Source organism: Hyaena hyaena, unplaced genomic scaffold, assembly GCF_003009895.1.
Source record: "Hyaena hyaena isolate Hyena2069 unplaced genomic scaffold, ASM300989v1 scaffold_643, whole genome shotgun sequence".
NCBI classification, from domain to species: domain Eukaryota; kingdom Metazoa; phylum Chordata; class Mammalia; order Carnivora; family Hyaenidae; genus Hyaena; species Hyaena hyaena.
The window spans coordinates 142,661-165,496 of NW_024081277.1; the positions used below are offsets into that span (position 1 = coordinate 142,661).

Consider the following 22,836-nt stretch of genomic DNA (forward strand, 5'->3'; position numbering starts at 1 on the left):
ACTAGGTAGGCAGACCTCAGGACTCCACAGTCAGAACCCATCTGATACCCAGCAGCTGGGTGACACCAGTACAGTGACTGAAGCAGAGAGGCTGAACACAGGTTTGTCTTTTATCCTGACAGTACTATCTTCTGCCCTCAAACACTAGCTTATTTTCAAGATAAAACTTAGTAATATACAGACCAGCTTTTTTTTTATCCCTTTGGGTAATATTTTTGCAAATTTAGTAAGTTTACCCAATGAAATCAAGCAAGTAATAAATCTTTACTGGTGACAAAATACTCTTGAAGATACAGTTCTAGTCAAATAGGCAGTGAACAAAACAAAAAAGTAGGCTTGAGAAATCAGGCCAGATTAAAGATAATATGATCAGTTAATTAAGGCACATATTTTTTGCCTGAGTAAATATAAGCAATGTGTCAGCAAATATGTTATCATCTCTGCTTTTGCATTTTTAGAATTACAGTTGGTTACCTAGTGTTTCTTACATGTTCTAAACCAAGGATAAATAACATGCATCAGGTTTTACAGTAGCTAATTTCTGTAATAGTACACTAGAAAATGTGTTATTCTAGGTAGACGTGATTCCCTCATCCAGTAAGGTTGGGAAGATGCCAGCATCGCTACTGGGAATGCATAAGGTGTGGAGTATATACAAGGCTCTGAGAATCTAAGCTACAAAAAGATTTAAGAAAACTTAACTTTTAATCTAGGGTTTCCCAAACTTATTAAAGCAGGGACACTTTTTCACAGCACATGTTTTACGCTTCCTTAAGCCATTACAGAGTTCAACCAGTTTAGGCAAACAGATTACAGTGTAACTGAAGTCTGACTAAAACATTCTTGGTAAAAAGATCTTGTTCAGAAATACAGTAACTATAACTTAATGGCCACTGTTAAGAAGCTAGGGGTGTTTAGATGTTAAATTCAAGCACATTCAATTCTATAAGGACAGAAGGAAGGGATTTAGGAAAGTGACTAGGAATGAACACTTAATTGAGCACTATATGCCAGGTATATTCCTTTTCTAATTTAATCTTCAAAATGAGTTGGCAGAAGCTCATTTTATGAGTAAAGAAACGAAAAATAAAGGTTATCACTAAGTGGCAGAGCTAGGAATGGAACTCAAGTCTGTAACTCTGAAGACAGGAAAAAGTTACAGGTTTCAGATGAGTGCATGAAATATCTCTATGAAGACAAGCATGAAAAAACTATACCTTACAAGTCACTGTAGAACATAACTTGAAAACTAGAAAAAGACTTTCAGAAGTCTGCAGGTCCATCTCTCAAATGCATGATGTGAACAAAAAAATGTTTGGACTGATAAATCCAGCAGTTACAAAAATTGCAACCCACCCCTCACCAAGCCCAAGGCATTTTAAAAATTATTCAAAAAGTAGCTATCAAATATTCCAAACAATTCATTACTGGTGAAATATACAAAAACTTACAGGAGTCACAAGAGTTCCAAACTATTAATTTATAAAAATAATAACACTTCTCAATATGAACAAGAACATCAGGATTCACTCTCATCAATGTCCTTATCTGGGTCTTGCTCGGCAGCCTCCTTTTCCTGTTGCTGTTTCTTCCAGAGTTTGGCCATGGCCAGGAGCTTGAGGTTGGGTTGGTTGGCAGCATCTTCGGGAAAGATGTAATCATAGTACTCTTCCCAGCCTGCATCAGACTATAGAAAAAAAAGTAAAACAATTAAAAGAGGAGCCAATACATGGCTGAAATACTCACTGCAGTTAACTTTAAAGTGGAGAATTTTCACTGTCAAACAGAGTTCAAATTCATCTTATGTTCATCTTACAAAACAACATCAAAGCGCATCACAGAAAGAACAAGGGCTGGGCCTGCAAAATTGGGAGTGAAGGAGCAGCTGTGGGGCTGGTGTTGCTGCAAAGGGAGCTCGTGGAGAGCTTTAAAAACCAGTGGAAGAAAATTCTAAAGATCAAAGCACAGCTCCTCTATAGTCAATCAAGAAAATACTGTGTCTCCTCCTCCATCTTTCAGTCTTCTAAGATTTAAAGTTTTTAAAGACTTACTTCATGTTTACTTGGTAGCAAGAACCCTAAATCTGTGCACTATCACCCTGACTCCCTGCCCTCAACGCCCACCTCCATCCAGTCGGTCACTGACTTGGCTTCCTAAAGTCAGTGTAGTTCCAGCCTGCACCATCACTTGCTTAAACATCCTCCCAACCGGTCTCCTCTATTCTAAGCCCCTTGAGTATGCCTGCAGGGGACGCTAACTACTGGGGCATGTCATTTTGAGAAGAGCCTGCCTACAGCTTACAAAGCCTCTGGATTGGGTCCAACTTAAAAGTTCAATTTCATTTCCCTTCACTCTGGCCTCCTGCTTAATGTTCCTGAAATAATCACACTTCATGCAGTTCCTGGAATCAAACACCTCCAAGTGGCCTTTGCCAACTGTCTCCTATTCTCCATTCCTGGGTGGACTATACACTCCGCTCTCTGTTTCCATGGTAGCCAGACTGCAAACGTCTCCTACTCCAGGCTGTCTCCTCCCATGCTTGGATTGTACATGGCACATAAGAGTACACATTTCAAAGTCAGATGCATTTCTGCCATCTGACATGAGAGGACTAGCTCCAGGGGCTCAGTTCTTACCCCATCATCCGCCTGGACCTTTCTTCGCTTCTTGACTTTCTCTGGCATGAGTTTGTCTACTCTCTCCTTATCTGACACTGTTCCAAATTCATCTTCAAAGCTTCGCCACGATTCCAGCAACATAAGTCTCTCTTCCTTTTCTTCGCAGTTTCTCATGGTTTTGTTAGCCTCTTCATAAATTTGTCTGCATTTAGCCAAACTTCCTTCTTTCCCTGAAGACAGCTCAAACTGCGCAAAGCTGATCCATACCTTATGAAAAATTATTATAGAAGCAAATTAAACCATGTCACCCAGAAAACATTCACATAATAACAAATTTCTAGTTAATGATATCTGAACATACTAATGTGTACATATGTAGTATTCCAAAGAACACTTATATGCTTCAATAATACTGAAGCAGTCTGTATTTGAAGGTGTTTGAGTTTTAAAATCCTGAAAAGAGCTGCACTTTTTATTAAATCCTGTGATACTGGGGTTACTCCCATGCACTATAAATACTGACTTGGTATATAAGGTTTATATTGCCAAGTCCTCTTGGGACTCATGGGCTCCCTTCTAAAAGCAAGGAAGTCATTAAAAACAAAAACAAAACACTTAAAATACAGAAAAGTAGTTCCTTCAGGACTGCTGATTAAGCAAAATCAAAGATAATCTAGTGTGCAGTGCAGGATACCTTGACATGCTGTGTTCGCTGAAGCAATCGTCGGTAAAGATTTCGTGTTCTCTCAGTTTCTTCCTGCTCAATTTCAAAATCAATATATGATTTCCAAAGCACCTAATAAAGAGAACTTAGTCAGTCTTGACATTGAAAGAGCAACATGTCCTTAGCCAAAGCTGAGCTTCACTGCCACTCCAACCTAGGACATCCAGAAACCTAGGACTTCTTTGAACAATTAAGACTAGGCAGCATGTGGACACAATAAAAATACTGGCACCTACAAGCTGGCCAAAATTTGGCTACAATTCTAGATTATGAGATAAAACGCTGTGGATTCATTTGTGGATTCTCTTTCAGAGTTTTTCAAATGCCGGATTTACCACAAAAAGCTCAGAGACTTGCCAAGTCTCCCAAACACTGCCATGAGCCTGTCACATACAAATGACGTTGCCAGAGACATGCGTAGACTAGCTAAGATATACTCTTCTTACCTCTACCATAAATTCCTTCATATATCTGAGTTCACCTCAACAACTATTCAGTAAGCAGCAGCCCACCTGCGAGGTACTGCCTATCAGGGAACAAGGATGAAGTAACATGTGGCCTGGGTGCCTGGGAGCTGAGGCTAACTGATGGAACCAATAACATATAAGGCCCTGACCTGGTGCAGCCGGTGGAGCCCAAGCCATAAAATGCAGAGTCACATTAGGGCAAGACTAATAAGAGTGGGTGGTTTCAGTGGTTCCTGGGAGAGTCAAATGGGTGCTAGCTGTGGTTTGGCGCCACCTTGTGGCTCAAGTTTAAACAGGGAAGGGATGATTTTAGGTCCTGTGGCAGGCCAGGACAGCGGTAGTAGGAATTCCAGGAATATCCTACTTTACATACAGCTTCTTTTGCTGGCCCAATCTGGGCAAAAACTGCCAGGAGAATCTGGGGATGTGTAGTCTCAATTTCCAGTTCTCCTGGTCTCCAGATGGGGCTGCCTGTTGCCTGTTTCCATCCCCGTTAGCTTTCTGTTTGAGGAAAGGAGGCAGAGAGCCAGTCATGCACCCCATTATATCCCTACTCATCTTGGTGTCATAATGGGGCTTTCTGGGCCCTGATATCCTCCTAGAGGGCTGCTTCCCCTGCCCCTGTCCTTCTTCTATACCACAAACAGTAAAGAACTAATCTGCACAGACAAGACTACAAGTGAATTTACCTTTATACTGTGAAATGCAGTATAGATGATCATCTAGAGCAATACTGGAGAAGTATCTAAAACAAGATTATATTCAACTCTAGATCCTCACCTCTGGCATGTCTAAGCGTGGCTGACTGATGGCTAACTCATAGATTGCCCGGGCTCTCTCAATATCACCAAGGATTGTCTCTAACTCTGCAAATTTAATCCAAGAGGTACAATTTTCAGGTCCAAATTCCAAGAACTTCTCATAAAGTTTCCGACATCTGTCAAATTCTCGAAGCTGCAGCTCCAATTCTATGTAGCCTTTAAATAACTTGTTCTTTGGGCATTTGCCTATGGAAGTTCCCTGGAAAACAAAATGACCAAACCAGTGATATGTGGGTTCAACCTGTGCACACACATCACCAACCTATCCCAACAGCTGTTCTCTGTTGTGGAAGAACATGGCAAGCCATTCTTTTCCTCTGTGGTATCACAATGTGCACACTGGTTCTTGACAGAAGGCCAAGAGAAACCCTCTACTTCCCCAACCTGTCAAGAGGGCCTATGCCCATTGGTGCCTGTTCAGCAAGAGAGTGCTGCAGAACTTTCTGCACAAGTACCTTGGATTTTACTCAGTGACTCAGGAGCAAGTATGGAATATGGACGTCAAATAGATAAAATGTCCCATAAGTAAAATGGTAATCACAGAAGGAAATCTGCCCTGCTGCCCACAGCCAGGGCAAGAGTGGCTAGCAGAAGGATAACTGAATTTACACATGGTATTTTATCTTATCAAGAGACTTTAGGATAATTGTTAAGAGGAAGGTGCATGTAATACCCCCGAATTTTGCACATCAGTCTTTTAAAGAGCGGATTTAAGATCTAATGTGAACTAAGATCAGGTCTTTCCAGTCTGAGTAAAGATCTGGTGACTGGCAACTACAGATAAAGCTACCAATGTTAATTTACTTTATCACCCAATCTTTCTTCAAAGGCTATGCATTTTCTGACACGTCTCAGGTTATAAAAGCAGAATATTTCTGTGGCATTCTTAGTAGGAACTGTCCAACTTGTAGGCACTAAGATTTAATTTTCTTCTCACAGAAGCCAATGATGCATCTTGATCCTTTCTTTACTCACCAAAGCTCTTCTGGCAAATGGTAAATTTTTCTGTCTTATTTCAAATTGTGCATATAGTAACCACATCTTGGCAAATGTGAACTAGAAAACAAAAGCACAAAAAATGACCTAAGAGAGTCGTTTCAATGACACCTAAGTATGTTAAAAATGTAATAAAAGTCCACATGCAATTAGATTTCCCTAGATATTCAGAGTGAAGACAGAAAATAGGATGTTTATTCACAAAAGTTAACAAACAGTAATCCAGATACTTTATTGCACTGCAAGGCCCTGCAGCCCCTAGTGAGAATTGGCTATTTTGTGGGGATGCTCGTGAACAGGCAGACATACCACCTCTATTCTAGAAGGGAACTCGGCCAACATCTCTACTTGTTTCTTATGCTGGAAAGTAGGGCAGAGATAACGTCCCAACCGTTTCCAGAATGTGCACCAAGTGTTCACCCACGCATGCATATGTCCACTCAGATGCCAACAAACACATGCTTTTTCCTGCACATGCTGTGTGCTCTCTGGATGTGCATCTTCCTCCATCCTCCTATGAATTTCTACATTATTATTTGTATCAATGGTCACTTAACACAGGCTGTCCTCTCAACTAGACTGTAAGGTTTTCTGAGGCAAGGAGCATACTTGATTCTCACTTATGTTTTCCAAGCTGTCTAGCACAGCAAACTATTCAAACAGGAAGTAGTATTTCACAAGTACCAGAAGTAGGGTTTTGACAGTTTGAAACAGAACACTTATAGCAAATATACCTTTTTATGAGGAATTAATTCCAAAGAAGCTTGATACACCTGTCTTGTCCTCTCAGGATCCTGTATTAGGATAAGAAATTTTCACAAAATATTGAAGTTTGTTACTAATACTAATTTTACTGATATCAGTAAAAATGTATACCCCCAACATTGAATACATTTTCACAAGTTGCTATTTTCAACTCCGATTTAACCATATGATCAGAAGTGAACTACCTGCAGCCATCAAACTTTGGTTAAAGCATCACCAACAATATAGCCATCAAACTCTGAGAGCTTCTCTGTAGAAAGGCTTTCGCCTGATAGCAGAAAGAAACAAAGATGTTTTATAGTCTCCACAGCAGAAAGCTAATCTTCCCCAATTAATTTATACACAACTGATTTCTGAAAATCCCACTTGATCTTTACTAAAAACAAAGATATGCAATCTAGCTGTGATCCCTACTGAGGAGACAACCCAGGTATGCGATGAAATTAAGCTAAGACTGGTTCACTGTTCCCTTTCAAGTTCCAAGGGCTAATCTTCTTGTGCCTTAGGTTTAAAATACAAAATACGACGAACAAAAGATATACCTTACCTGTGCCCACAACAGGTATACAGAGTTTAAAAGATTGCAGAGAGAATATGTAACTGTATGGCTGAGGACCTAAAACTAAATTCCTGTCTCAGGGACTGTACACATCAGCTACTACCCATGGTGGCTGAGCTGCGGCCACACTGCACGCACAGGGATGACACAGCCATCAACAGCTGACGCCGGGTTTCGCCTTTACCTTTGCCTCCAGTTCCTCGTAGAGCGCATAGTTGACCCACAGATAGATATAGCGCTTCCAGTGCCGCTTCTCTTGAATGGGTGGCACGTTGGCAATGGCTCTTTCATACACTTCTCGAACAGTTTCCGCTTCAGCATCACTTTCCACCAAGCGCAAGTAGTCAAACCAAGCATCATAATTGTGTGGATTAGCCTAGAAAGATACCAAGTTTAATGAATAAATAAAAATAAATAAATAAGAGCTATGCTTGCTGGACTCCAGGAGGTAAAAGAAGACACTAGATTGACTTCTTATATTTTAGCAATTGTTTTTCTAGATTTCTCATGCTATCTCATTTAAAAAAAATGTCTGAGATTTTATAATCAGAAAAGAAAAAGGGATATAAAGGACAGATTATTATTATTTTTTTTTTTTTTACAAATAGTTTATTGTCAAATTAGTTTCCACATAACACTCAGTGCTCATCCCCAAAGTGCCCTCCTCCATGCCCATCCCCCCCTCCCCCCCACATCCATCAGTCCTCAGTTTTTGTCAGCATTCAAGAGTCTCTCATGGTTTGCCTCTCTCCCTTTCCCCCACCATTTCCGCCCTTCTTCTCCCCCTTGTTCCTCCGTCAAGTTCCTCCTAATCCTATAAAGGACAGATTATTAACCAGGTGTCTCAGAGCAAGGCTGCTTTCACATACCAACACCAGCCGCAAGATAAGTACTCAAAAATTAGATGCCTATTATAAATGTTTTTGTTGATACATATGACTGCATTATCATTATGTCTAGATTTAAAATTGCAGAGGAATTCAAGTTTATTTATTTATTTTGAGAGAGTGAGCATGAGTGAGGGAGAGGAAGAGTGAGGAGGGGAGAGAGAATCCTGAGCAGACTCTGAGTTCTCAGAGGAGGCCGAGGAGGGCTCGATCCCATGAATTGTGAGATCATGAGCTGAGTAGAAACCCAGAGTTGGAGGCTTAACCGACTGAGCCAGCCAGGTGCCCCCAAATTACAGTGGAATTATAACCATGGTCACAAGTGTGAAACCTGCCTTTTCAGCTAATAGTCATTTATCTGGAACACATCTTGCTGACCTCATTTAACACCAGACCCAGCCCTTTCTTTGGCCATATCCTAATTAATTTGACTAAGCAAAATATTTTAGATATACAGCAGACCAGTAAAGGAAAACGCTACTATCTTGAATTCAAATCTAAACAGTACATGTGAAGAGATGAGAATGGAGCCTTATCTGTAATACATCTTTTGTTCAGTTAAGCTAAAAGGGAGTGTACAAATACTGTTTGACTCAATCTCTGAGTCTTCCTTCTTCAGAAATGCATCCAAATGGATTCCCAATTTTTTTCTTAATGTTTACTTATTTTGAGAGAGAGAGAGTCAGTGTGTGAGCGGGGGAAGGGCAGAGAGAGAGTGAGACACAGAATCCGAAGCAGGCTCCAGGCTCCAAGCCCAGAGCCTGACGTGGGGCTCAAATGAACCCATGAACTGTGAGATAATGATCTGACTGAAGTCGGACGCTTAACCGACTGACTAAGCCACCTGACGCCCCAAATGGATTCTACATTTCTGCTCAGGTTCTACAGTGCACACTCAGCAATCAACATGTGAGTGGCAGAGCAACCCCAAGTTGTGCTTGCTGGCCTTCTCCATCAGCCCTGCTTATCCCTGTTGAAACAGCTGCGAATTACTGGAGACACATCACCAAGAGCATGACTCCTGGAAGCCCTCCTTTGCTAGCCCTCCATTTACTGTAGCTGCTCTTGTAACCTGCATAGCTCAGCGTCGACGCCAGCACTCACCTTCACCTCCTCCTCATACTGGAATCTTCGTTTGCTCACAATGATGTCTTCAATACCCCGCCTATCACCAAATTTCTTCTCGAAGATGGTATAATTTTTAAAGAGTTCTTGGGCCTCCTGCTTTGAAATCCTATCCAGGGCATACTTGTAGATGACTCGTACCCTTTCAAACTAAAAGCAGACAGGATGATTACTTCTACAATACAATATCCTCACTTTACTCACAACTTGGAAAGTAGTTATGACAGACACATCACTTGGTAGACTGTGAGGTCTCAAAGTGTCCAAAATAAAGACTTTCCTTCTCCCTGTTGTTGAGAGTATTTATTTTAGTCAGGACGGGCTGGCACTCTCCTTTGAGCTCCACATTTAATACTGTCTACCTAATGCTGCCAGTTGGATGTCGTCTGTGCCTCTCAGACTAAACAGGTCCAAAATTGGCCTCCTGGATATCTGTCTTCCCAGGGTTGGTGAACAACACCTACGGTCATGCACTTGCTCAAGCCCCAAACTCCATGGGTCCTCCTTGATTCTTCTCCTTTCCTCATTCCCCACATTCACTACTTCAATGAGCCCTGCCATGTCTGCCTCTGCAACAGAGCCCTTTGCTTCCCCCCTATACCCAAGCCATCTCCGTTTCTTCCCTGGACCACTTCAAAAGCACCCCCACTTCTCCTTCTGCCACCTTGTTTCCAATATAATCTCCACAGATTAGCTAGAGGTATTTCTTTGAATACAAATCATATCCTACCACTCGACTGCTCAAAATCCTTCACGCTTCCCACTAGTCCTGGGACAGGATCTGAAGTCCTTATCACGGTAAGTATAAGACCCTGCATTTGTACCTCGGCCCACCTCACTGGATTCTGTAGTATTCAAGTTACTTTAAGGGATTATTTTCACATATATTACGGAAGAACAGATTGACTTATTTGTGGGGCAATCTCTGTTTTCATCTCAACCTCTGTTCTCTGTTCTAAGGACTCTGGGCTTTTGTTTTCCAGGTTTATTACCTGTAAAGCCCTTTAGTGAGGAGACCAAATGACTAATTCGCAGTTTATACATAATATTCTTATCACAGATAACAAAGGCTTAATTTTCAAGCAAAGCACAACACAATCAGGACAGTTTAATACAATCTATTATAGCTTGGCTCCCAATCTGCAGCTAAGCCACAAACATACGTTTTCTTTGACTGATTTTGAAAACATTTTTTCCAAGGATAAGTGAATAAGAAACTGGAAATGAACTCAACGTGCATAAGTCATCCTTCCTAAGCTGTCATGCAATGTAATTGAGCTCTTCAAGCATACTTACTTCTTTCTGATTTTCTTCAAATTTGGCAAAGGCAACATAAAGGTGTTCATCCATATGTTCGTCTCCAAAGAATTCGACGGCTCTCTCGTACACTTTCCGTGCGTGGGCAAAATAACCATGCTTTTCTTCAAAGCGGGCATACTTGATCCAATTCTTAACATCGGGGTGCACAAGAACAAGTTCAGGGGAGTTAAGGAAATAGCACGCAAGACAAGGAGGCTTTAAAGAAAAAAAAACAACCAAACTCAAACCCCCAACAATGCAAACTACAATGATAGGGCTGACAGAACATGGGCAAAGGCAAAGAAATGCTAATCTGTAACCTCTGCGAGTGGGCTGTTTCTTGTTCACCTGACTTCCTCCAGTGCTGATGCAGTACTTCAGTGATGGGTACAAGTCAGTGTGAAGAAATGAAAAACCTGAAGCCTGTTATCAATGCCATCCTAAATAAGTCGTTTAAATTGTCTAAGACTCAAGCTTTATCATCTGTATATACAGAAAAAGAATACTAACCAACCTCACCAGATGACTGCTGGCCTTAAAGGAGGAAACGGGTGTAAAGCTCTTTACAGATTTGAACCAAAAGAACATGCTCAATGAATGGCACCTACTATATTATATATTCAGTAACATTGATATTTGAATTAATGATTAAGGGAAAAAAGTCACGAAAACAAAATTGCTAACTAGAACCAGAAGAGAAAGATTTTTTGTTTTGCTTTTTTTAATTGAAATGTAGCTGACACTAAAAAAGTTTTGAATTACTATTTTATTTCTTAATAGGATATATCTGTTTTTCTTCTAACTTGCTTGAGGAAATTGTGAATTCCAAAGTAGTAATACCTTCAAATATGACAACAATGTGAAGAGCAAAGGCTCTGAAGCTGCAGCTGGGCTCCAAGCCCACCTCCCCACCACCTGCTAGACCCCGGCCTCGCTGCTTAGCTGCTTCCACCTGCACTTCCCATCCTGCAGACTCAGGCAGATCCTGTACTCAGGGCTATCCTGAGGACTGAGCGACAATATCTGTAAAGTGCTTCCAGCAAAACCGGGCACATAACAAGTGTCATAAAAGCTTCTGTTGAACTAATGATATTAAAATGTGCAAAGCTGATTTATCTCTTCCCTGGTATTTATGTTCAACGAGGTCACTCTTACCACTTAATTTGCAAATACCAAATCCCTGTTCCTAAGCAAATTTATGTACACAGGCGCACGTGCATGCACGTGCACACAAACCAGGCACACACATACACGCCACCCATCAGTCTCATACAGATAATCTTAAATCCGAAAGGCAACTAATCTTGAGAGATTCTATTTCATTCTGGAATAGAGAAAACAAGGTTCAGAAGTACTAACTGACTCGTTTGAGGATGCCCCACTAACACATGCCAGAGAAGGGACCCGAACCCATCCAGCTAGCCCTGGAGCAGAGCTTCTTGCACTACACGATGCTGCCCTCCAGTCTCCATCCTTTGCGGGGGGTAGGGGAGGGGCTCTAGTAGTGGTGCTAATGACCAATACCCTAGAAAAACCTAGGAAAAAACCTGGTGAAACAGTACTGGCTATAGGAGCCAAAGCCCTGGAGTGTCACTTTCCACAAGGAACCACAGCATTAACGCCAAAATATAAACAAACCCAAAGTTTCACTGGAAGAAGACGAATTACCCAGACCACGAACTTTTCTTCTGATCCCCTGTGTCTCTAGAAAATATATATGCAGCCTATGAAGCTGGCTGAATGTGTATCTTTGACTTCCCAGCCCACATTAATGACTGTCCACGTGCCCAGACCACAACTGCCCCTCCATGGAAGAGCGGCACCCAGGACAGTAATGACTGAACTCGCCGGAAGGATATATCGCTCGTAAATGGTGCGGGCCCGATCCACCTCTTTGTATCGCAGCTCAAAGTTGATGTACGAGTGCCAGGCTTGCTCCTCAGGCTGCCACTCCATCCAGCGCTCAAACACCTGCCGGGCACCAGCAATGTTTCCCAACATCTCCTCCATGTATGTGTACTTGTACCTTTAACAAAACCATCCAAAAATACCAGTCATAGTCAAATGACTTAGGGGAAGAAAATCATCTTTGGCACTTTGTAGTTTTGTTTTGTTTTGTTTTTAATGTTTTTATTTATTTCTGAGAGAGGGAGAGACAGACAGACAGCGTGAGCAGGGGAGGGTCACAGAGAGAGAGGGAGACACAGAATCCGAAGCAGGCTCCAGGCTCTGAGCTGTCAGCACAGAGCCGGATGCGGGGCTCGAATGCACCATCTGTGAGATCATGACCTGAGCCGAAGTCGGACGCTTAACTGACTGAGCCACCCAGGCGCCCTGGCACTCTGTAGTTTTAACTTTGTTAAATGTGAAAGAGACTTGGGCCTTTATGTTCCCGAACAGTTAAATCGAACGTGTTTTCTTATCAAAATATAGATCTGAAAAGGATGAACCATAGGAAAAAAAAGGTATTTTCTTCTTAAAAACTGCTTAGTTCAACAAGAATTTCTTACATATCAAAGATTACAACACAAATTTTAGTTTGATTACACAAGCTGTTATACGTTGTGATTATGACTTACTATACTACACACATCAAAAAGTACTTACAGAATGTTTAAAGAAAAAGTGGTATATAAATTAAATATATATGATTATAAGTACATAAATAAAATAAATGCACAGAAATGCAGAACTTTTCTAGCTTACAAAAGGCTGCTTTAGTATGGTAGATCAGAAACTTACCAGAACTGGTTGACTCGAGGCAGAGTTGTTATGGCCCGGTCCCAGATATTTCGGGCATGGTTGACCTGGCGATTCTTCATTTCCATTTCTGCGTATTTCAGCCAGAGTGTAATATTTCGGTAGTCTACATCTAAAGCACGTTCGTATATGGATCGAGCCCTTAGGAAGCCAGAGTAGGAGACTATCAGGAGTAGCACATACAACACATGTGGCAACTATTTCAAACCACCAGTGCCTTGCTATTTTTATCAGGTGTCTGCCATGAGGCAGGTTTTGGGCATAAAAAAGTGGAAAGACATGTTTTCAGGAAGTTTACAGACTCTTTGAGAAAGACAGACATGCATGTAATCACAATGCAATATAATATAGTAAATGTTATAATCACAATTTACATCAGGAAGCAAAAGAAATATAAATGGCTGGTGCAAACGCCTAAGCAATAGGTAACTCCAGAGTTAAGAAGTTGAGGAAAGCTCCAGAAGCCAAGGTGGGCGAGGAGGGGTGCTCATTCCAGGCAGAGAGAAGAGCCTACGTAGGGTCAGGAGACATGATTTATTAAGGAGTGACAAGTACACAGGCACAGCAGGGGCAGCAGACGTGCTGGGAGAGGGCAGAGAGGCTAGGCAGCAGGAAGGGCCAGGCAGGGACTTTTATCTTGTTGGTCACTGGTCTTTGGAGGAACAATTTTTATTTAAAAGAATCCCAATACAAGGAAAGCAGATGAAACTGCGTTTCTCTGATTGCAGAGTGTGTGCTGGTGGTGACATCCACCTATAGCATCTCCTCTGCGGCTCCCTCCAGGACCCTCCTACCACAGTGTCTCTGAGGCCCCTCAAAGGACCCTAGGGTTCCATGGAACAATTCAGAAAATTACTAACAGAGGTACACTCTTTCACTCATGGTTTACCTTTCTCTATTTCTCTTCTGTATCTTAACTTACAACATATACACTAAGTAATTTTACCTTTGAATTTCCTTTAGACTCTCTTCCCATTGTGCGTATTTTATCCAGTTACTAATCACAGTTCTGTTTTTTCTTATGTTATCTTCAAAAGTCTAGAGGAAGGGAAAAGGGTCAAATTGAAGGGAAAAATAAGTAAAAATGACATCACCCTTTATTCATAATCCTGTTTTTTTAAAAAAGTTTATATATTGATTGATTGATTGATTGACGGATTGATTGAGAGAGAGAGAGAGGGAGAGAAGGTGGGGCAAAGAGAAAATCCCAAGCAGGCTTTGTGTTTTTGTGTTGTCAGCATAAAGCCTGACACGAGTTGATCCCACAATCAATGAGATCATGACCTGAGCCAAAATCAGGAGCTGGACACTTAACCAACTGAGCCACCCAGGCTATCCCATTAATTCTATTTTAAAAGGTTTATTCATTTTGTCCTTATTTAGGAGAAATGACATCCTGGATTCCTTGAGAAATAAGAAACGCATAATGAAGGTTACAATCTCAGGTGTTTCTTTAAAGTCTTACATGCAAACAAAGAGAAACACTTTAGATATATAGAATTATTAGCAGAACTCTTGGTATCTTCTCCTACTACTGATAACAACTGATATTTTAATATACTCTATACTTGTTCCTAGTATAAAAATGTTTTTGACTATTTCACTCCTCTCGGTAATGTCTCCAAATTTTAATACATCACTTTTTAAACATCACTAATAAATAGATAAAACAGGGTTAGTGATTTAAAACTACCCAAGAGTGAGGATTCTAGGGTTGGGAGGTCAGAGCCCCAAGTTTTCTCATGGCTCTTTCCCAGGTCTTAATTCCTACTGCAGAAGGTGGTAGAGTATGCAAGGCAGCAGCTGTGGTATGTCCAGCCCCTTCTGGCTGTCACGTGTTTCACTTGTTAAACTACCATCCATATCTGATTCAGCACCAAAAATTATATCTCTGGTGGATTTAATTTCTTTATACTTTTATTTTAAAGATAACTCATTGTATATTTTATAAAGTTCAGCAAATGGTGAGGATGTGGAAAAACAGGCACTCTCTTACACTGTTGGTGGGAATGTAAACTGGTGCAGCCCCTCTGGAAAACAGTGTGGAGGCTCCTCAAAAAATTAACAATAGAACGCCTCTATGACCCACCAATAGCACTGCTAGGAATTTACCCAAAGGATATAAGAGTGCTGATGCATAGGGCCACTTGTACCCCAATGTTCACAGAAGCACTCTCAACAATAGCCAAAACATGGAAAGAGCCTAAGTGTCCATAAACTGATGAATGGATCAAGAAGATGTGGTTTATCTATACAACAGAATACTACATGGCAATGAGAAAGAATGAAATCTGGCCATGTGTAGCAACATGGATAGAATTGGAAGGTATTATGCTACGTGAAATAAGTCAGGCAGAGAAACACAGGTATCATATATTTTCACTCACATGTGGATCTGGAGAAACTTAACAAAAGACCATGGGGAGGGGAAGGGGGAGAAAAAAAAGTTACAGAGAGAGAGCCAAGCCATAAGAAACTGTTAAATACTGAGAACACTGAGGTTGGATAGGGGGTGGGGGAGAGGGGAAAGTGGGTGAAGGACACTGAGGAGGGCGCTTGTTGGGATGAGCACTGGGTGCTGTATGGAAACCAATTTGACAATAAATTATATATTTTTTAAAAATTAAAAAAAAAAATTCAGCAAAATGCAATTATCTGGTAACCAGAAGTCACACTACTCACGGGGCTAGAAACGCTAACCTATTCTTCTGTTATTGCCTCTCTAACCAATGAGGAACTCTGCAAACTGACAATGTTATTAACAGACTGGAAGGTATCACCTTGACTAACCTTCCTTTTCCTCAGTTTGTAATCATTTAACTCTTCTTCATCTGTGATCTTCTGTTGAGGTGGAGGTGGAAGCAGCTCAAGTTCTCTTTCTTTAGCTTCTCGTAAGAGTTGCTCAGCAGTTATCTGTACCTCAGCTGGGGCTTTGTTTTTCACCTTTTAAGACAGAAGACATTTTCATTTTTAGTAGATGCTCATCACACAAGGTTCAGGAAAACAGACATTTTAGAGGAGGGTGTGAACTTTTTAAGTATTATTACAAGATGCTACCTTTGTATGACATGTTTTCATGTCTCTATGAAAGTAAACACAAAACAATGTTTTCTTTCTCATGCATGGGATCTATTACAGAACCGTAGGTAAGAGAAAAGGTAGCAAAAATAGCAAGTGTCCCGTTAGATTAGTATAATAAATTTTGAGACTCCTTAGGTAAAATTCTCACTAGAGGTTTTGTTTTATCAAGATGTGTGCCACGTCTTATCTAGTGTTACAACTCTAGTTACAAAATTTTTCAGTTATGCCCCAGGTGAACGATAATGCCTCAAGTAGTGTTGGATTTTCATAACATTTCAAATCGAAGACAATATTCAGTAAGTTGCCATCATTTGACTATAAGTTTCTTGAGATTTTAGAGCTGCCCAACACAACACCCAGGAGCTAATGTAGTGAGTCCAAACAGAGATGGGTGCGAGAGTAAAATACAAACTGGATTTTGAAGACTTAGTATGAAAAAAATAAACTACCAAATTAAATTTTTTTTATTGATTATATAGTGAAAGAATATTTTGATACAACGGGTTAAAGAAAATATACAGTTAAATTAATGTCACCTGTTGTAACTGTTCAATGTAGCTGTAGGAATACTTAAAATTACATATGTGGTTCACATTACATTTCTATTGGACAACTGGTGCCAAATGAAATTTTATGGAATTGAATTATAAAAAGTATTAATTGTGTAATGCCACATGTGGAATGATCTCAAAATGAAGTTAGCTCATATGTAATTACAGATACTGTGCTATGTGATTTATATGCATTATCTCAGGGAGTCATCTAAACGAGTATGTAAAAGACAAGCTCAAGTGAGCCATCCGGGCTGGGGCAGACTGGAGTGAGGGCATCTGCAAAGGCTCAGGACAAAGCCTGTCACATACTAAGCACTCAGTAAGTATCGGCCACCGATGAAAATATCAGATAACAACAAATTTATTGTTTAATTAAATTAATGGCGCTACACAACCCATACCCTCTCATTCCTCCTACTCTCAGCTGGGCTAACTGCTAGTCAGCCATCAAGTATCAGCTTAAATATCACTTCCCCGGCAAAGTTTACTCTGCAGACCCTTCACACAACTCTCACTATTCCACGGCATATTCTACGCTGCCTCAGCAGCATTTGGCAAGATTGCAATTTTACACGAACTCGTGTCTTATTTGAGCACTGCTCATCGCCCGCATTAGATCACAGCTTCCCAGCGCCTAGCGCACTAATTTCTGCCAAATGACGCCCCAGCAAAAACACCTCCCCGGACGGTGGCCAAGCCAACGCGGGGAATGCTCCGGAGTGACAAAAGCTTGCCACCCCCGCCCCCTGTCACCGGCTGACCTTCCCCTCCTTCTTCCCCTCGGCCCGCACCGGGTGGGCCCGCTCCTGGCGCCACGGCTCTCCTGCCACGGGCCCCACGGAGGTTGAGGGAGCCCCTCTCCCGGGCCTCCTCCGACACAGCCCCTCGCCGTCGCCTACCTTGGCCACTTTGGGAATCCTCTGTTTCCCGGCTGCTGTGGAGGCCGCCATGGTTGCAGCAGCAGACCTCAGCTCAACCTGGACCCAAGAAATCTGCCCCGAGGGCTGGCCGAAACCCCAAAGCTTTCTGACAACAGACGGGATCCCGGAACAGGAAGCGGAACTAGCTGGTATGACCTTTGCCTCCCCGCACGCGTCGTGACGCAATTGTAGCTCCGTTTCTGTGGTAACCAGACTGCGCGTCCTCCTCTGAGCGCCGCATCTCGGAGTTGCAGGTGAGAAGGGGAGCGCTGGCAGTCCAGCGGAGTCGGGGTTCAGGGCGTCAGGGGCGCACCCCAGATCAGTCTCCTGGACTGGGATGACCGTGGGAGGATGGGTGGGTGTGTCGAACCGTGGCGCCGGGGAAGAGGAATAGGAACAAAGCTCCGGTTCGGAAGCTTGGGGGTGCGGGGGAAGAGAGGCAGGCCAGAAAACTACCATTCCCAGCATGCTAAGGGGCGAGCTGCTGCGTTCCTAGGCAGCCCGGCGCCGCGTTGCATTCTAGGCTTTGTAGTCTCTGAGGTCCAGTCCTCTTCCTTTGAAGACGGTTGTGCACAAATGAACTTGAAGGCTTGTAATTAAAAATAACTGAAGGTATTTTAAAACCAGATAATATAAAAAAGGAAAATGAATCATCAGAGTACTGGCAAATAAGCCAACCTTGTGGTCTGTTAAACAAATGTTTAGATTTTCTGTGAATATGCCCTAATTGGGTAAATTCTCTTAGCCTCAATGTCCTTAACTATGAGACGAAAATAATAGTATCTATTTTATCAGCATTAAAGAGAAAATATATGTAAAGTGCTCGGTAAATGATAGCTGGTATAATTCTTGACCTGTCTTCAAAACAGAAAGATTATATGCAAGCAAATGGTTAAGAGAATTAAAAAAAAAAAAAAACTTTATATTTTAAAGCAGCTTTAGGTTCACAGAAAAGTTAAGTGCAGGTACAGAGAATTCCTGTTTCTCATACCTGCCATCCTTTCTCCCCCCACTGTCAGTATTCCCCACCAGAGTGATACATTTGTTACAGGTGATGAACCTACATTGACACATCATTATCATCCAAAGTTCACAGTTAACATTAGGGTTCGCTCTTGGTGTTGTAGATTCTATGGGATTTAATGACCTGTATACACCATCATAGCATGGTAAAGAACAGTTTCACTATCATAAAAATCCTTTGTGCTCTATGTATTTATCTCTCCCTCCCCCTTTGCCTCCTACAACCACTGATTTTTTAAACAAATTGTCTCCATAGTTTTGCCCTTGCCAGAATGTCATGTCATTGGAATTGTATAGAACGTAGCCTTTCGGGATTGGTTTCTTTCACTTGGTAATATGCATTTAAGATTCTTCCATGTCTTTTCATGGCATGAAAAGCTCATTGCTTAAGAAATTTTGACAGTTGCAAGTCTCCTTTGGTGTTTGGAAAAATTATTTATAAATATGTGTGTGTGTGTGTGTGTGTGTGTGTATTTTATGTATTTAGAAAAATCATGTCTACCTCTATAAGAAGTCCTTCTGAAAAACAGCTAGGCTGATTTCTCAGACTGAAATTATTTGTAACCAATATAAAAATATTTGCCATAGCTTTGTACTACCTATTTTATAAGTACTCTCACTTTTCAAATTTTAAATGAACTGAATGCAATTTTATATCACTGTAATAAATTCACCCAACAAAATAAACAAATAGCTATTAAGGTAAAAAGATGTTTTCCTTAAGTGATTTCCCTTAAATTTGTAATTATGGATAACTGATGTGACAAAGTTTGATCTTAATCATCTCTAGCCTCCTCTAAGAGGCATAAACACCTTAGAATATTTTATTTCTGATTGCCCTCCTTCCATCTCATCACAAGTTTTTATTGTCTGGTAATTTAATGCAGTTTTTGTTTTTTAAGCAAAATTTATCGTCATCATTACTTTCTTGTTGCCATCAATTCTTCTTTAGATACACCTACATGTTTACTTTTCTCTCCCCAGCATTTTATCTTATATTTCATTCCTTTCTGATTTTAATTTTATTCTTCCTGGTATATCTTTTTAGAGGTTCTTTCAACCAGATCTTTGGTAATTTCTTTCCATCTTTGTAGTAGATTTTCTTTTTTTTTAACCTTCATCTTTTAGTGATTGTTTAGCTATGCATAGAATTAACAGCTGTTTTTACCTTTGCTTGCATGTACATGCATGTACACGCACACATACATGTGTGAGCAAAGGAGGGGCAGAGAGAGAGAGAGAGAGAGAGAGAGAGAGAGAGAGAATCCCAAGCTGTCAGCATGGAGCCCAGCTCAGGGCTCTATCCTATGAACCATGAGATCCTGAGCCAAAATCAAGAGTCAGACACTTAACCAACTGAGCCCCTACCCCTATATTTACTTTTTATTTTTTTAATGTTTATTTGTTTTTGAGAGAGTGCAGGTGGGGGAGAGGCAGAGATAGGAGAATGGAAGATCAAAGTGGGCTCTGAACTGACAGCAGAGAACCCGATGTGGGGCTCTAACTCATGAGCCATGAGGTCATGACCCGAACTGAAGTTGGACAACTCAACTTACTGAGCCATCCAGGTGCCACCCCCACCCCCTTACCTTTACCTTTTTAAAGACACTATGATGGTGGTTGGGAAGCTATAGCCCATAAGCCAAATTCAGTCCATTAGCTATTTTGTATGGCCCATACACTGAGAATTTTTTAAAAGACATTTTAAACAATTGAAAAAATCATAAGAATATTTTAGGATACACTAAAATTATTAAAAGTCAAATTACAGTGTTCATGAGTAGAGTTTTATTGGAACATAGTCATGCTCATTTGTGTTCATACTGTCTCTGGCTGTTATGCTATCATAGCAGAGTCAAGTAGTTGCACAAAGAGCATGTGGCTCATGAAGCCTAAAATATTTATCATCTGGACATTTGCAGGGGGAATTTGCCAACCCAAGTACTACTGGCTCCTGTTGTTGCTGATGAGAAATATACTTAGTCTAATTATTAGGCAGTTTCTCTTTTATCCATTTGTTTCCAGGCTTTCTCCATTTTTAGTGTTTTGTAATTCCACTACTATATCTTTAGGATTTATTTTTATTTTCCTGCTCTGAACTGAGGATTCAGGCCTTTCGTCAATTCTAAAAAAAAAAAATCAGCCATTATTTTCAAACAATATTTTATTTCTTTAGTTTTGGAGTTCCTATAAGACATTAATGGAATTCCTCTAAGACATAATCTTTTCCTTCCGTCTTACAAGTCTAATTGCTTTCCATATTCTCTTTCTATTTCTCTGTGCTTTGTCCTAGATCATTTCTTCATAGCTGCCTTCCAGTTCATTAATTTTTTTCAATATTGTCTAATATGTTTTTAACCCATCCAATTAGCATAAAGTTTAATAATCATATTTTCTATTTTTAAAGTTTCTGTTCTTTTTCTTAATTACCCATTCTCATGACTTTTCTCTCCATGTATTTCTAATAATTGTAAAGATACTTATTTCATAATGTCTTCCACAGTCTCAACCTGAAGTTCTTGGGGACTGGCACACCACACAGGTCGTGTGGATTGGGGTGCATGCCTACTTTGATCTGGGATTTGGATTCCTCATAGTATTTTTGTTTTCTTCTGTTTTCTACCCAGAGCTATCAGTAGAGAATGTTTCTTTGTCACTTCCATGGGCTAGTAAGGTTCATTTTTTTAGTTTCCTCATTTACCGAGAGGCCCACCCCTCCAAAGTCCAGGTTGCACACAGGGTTTTACTCTCAGTTCTTGGTTTTGAATCAGGCGCCTGCTCTCCCCATGGGGGGCTGAGACTCTTGCCCCAGGCCCTGTGTCACAGTTGATCACTCCCTGAGCCACTGCACAGAGAGTCATTGCCATCTGAGTGGGAGACTTCCCTTTGCTCTCCCTCTTCCTTCTTTCCTTGCTTCCTTTTTCTCCAAAGCTCAGCTCTGTAATTACACTTTCTGATTTTCTTCAAAATTTTAATATATTTGTAGCATCAGCTTATGACCTCATGTTTCACAAACAGGATGTCTCTTTCTAGTTTTGCTTTTAAGTTCAAACCAAAACCAGGTATGACAACATTATGGCTAGCTTTGATGGGAGTCTAGACTTATGAAAGTCTATTTCCACCCAAAGTAGGTAAAAGATACTTACAAATATGAAAATCTGTTGTCTCTACTGGCATGTTTTTGTAGGAGATACCTAACTTCACATTCACAGGGGCTGTGGAAAATATTACTGAATATTTAATTGCTTAGATGGTAGTCATCCATGTTCTGATTGCCTCCTTTGAAATAATACCATCATTTTATTGCTTGCTAATGCTTCTCCCAGATTTGGGGTAAGGAGGCCTTCAGTTGAGACACCCTCCATGGATCATCTCCCTACTGGCCTATGGTGCCCATCCAGCGGATATTGTGTGTGTCTGATCCCCTAAGGTAGAAGGTACTATCTGAATCCATATATGTGCCAAACCCCAAAGAGAGGAGACTTCAGTTGGGACAAAAGGGTTTAACACCAGGATTTCAGATGAAAAAGTTCTGGAGATGGATAATGGAGATGGATCGCACAACAGTGTGAATGTATTTCATGCCCCTGAACTTAAAATGGTAAAAATGACAAATGTTTTGTTATTTATGTTTTGCCACAATAAAAACAATCATGATTTCAATCATATGTGTGTATATGTATATATATATATAATTACTGTATATATATATATATATATAATGTCTCACATTGAGAAGGTATTGCATTGAGAAGGTATAATGAAGAATGTATTGCTGTATTTCAAAGTAACTTTTAAAATTAAATGTTAAGAAAGGTTGACATTAGAATTAGAACATGAAGTCAGGGGTGCCTGGGTGGCTTAGTCAGTTAAGCATCCAACTTCGATTCAGGTCATGATCTCGTGGTTTGTGGGTTTGAGCCCTGTGTTGGGTTCTGTGCTGATAGTTTGGAGCCTGGATCCTGTTTCAGATTCTGTGTCTCCCTCTCTCTCCTCCCCTTCCTGGTCACATTCTGTCTCTCTAAAAAATAAACATTTAAAAAAATCCATGAAATCAGCTCATAATTGCAGGTGGGCTGTGTAAAGCCATCTTAGAAAGGAAATGTTGTCAGGTCATCAAAACTTAACTGCCACTTTATTAAAGGTGTGTTCATTTGTCTAAGAAAGAATATGTCTGTTGCAAAGGGGATCAATCAGTCCTGTCGTTGTCAACAATGTAGAAATGCCCAGGCAAACT

At 40.8% G+C, this 22,836-nt stretch overlaps 1 protein-coding gene across 1 annotated transcript; it reads right to left on the reverse strand.

Annotated features, from left to right (window-relative positions):
• Positions 1 to 1,403: 1,403 nt before the first annotated feature.
• Positions 1,404 to 17,698, reverse strand: CRNKL1 (crooked neck pre-mRNA splicing factor 1). Its single transcript, XM_039216618.1, has 14 exons — positions 17,556 to 17,698; positions 15,812 to 15,964; positions 13,968 to 14,059; positions 13,004 to 13,162; positions 12,121 to 12,287; positions 10,259 to 10,437; positions 8,942 to 9,112; positions 7,135 to 7,326; positions 6,361 to 6,420; positions 5,606 to 5,686; positions 4,590 to 4,829; positions 3,313 to 3,414; positions 2,637 to 2,885; positions 1,404 to 1,687 (listed from the first exon to the last, which is right to left on the reverse strand). The coding sequence occupies exons 1-14, from the start codon at positions 17,604 to 17,606 to the stop codon at positions 1,520 to 1,522; spliced, it is 2,064 nt and encodes a 687-aa protein (XP_039072549.1). The 5' UTR covers positions 17,607 to 17,698; the 3' UTR covers positions 1,404 to 1,519.
• Between the last annotated feature and the right edge of the window lie 5,138 nt (positions 17,699 to 22,836).

What these genes read in the sequence shown, in the direction of transcription:
- CRNKL1 (XM_039216618.1), bottom strand. Translation starts at nt 17,606, where the DNA reads ATGGCGGCCTCCACAGCAGCCGGGAAACAGAGGATTCCCAAAGTGGCC. An exon ending in ACAAACTGAGGAAAAGGAAG is followed by an intron (nt 14,060 to 15,811) that starts GTTAGTCAAGGT and finishes CCCTTCCTCTAG; the next exon opens with ACTTTTGAAGATAACATAAG. An exon ending in AGTCTAAAGGAAATTCAAAG is followed by an intron (nt 13,163 to 13,967) that starts GTAAAATTACTT and finishes TGGCTTCCTAAG; the next exon opens with GGCTCGATCCATATACGAAC.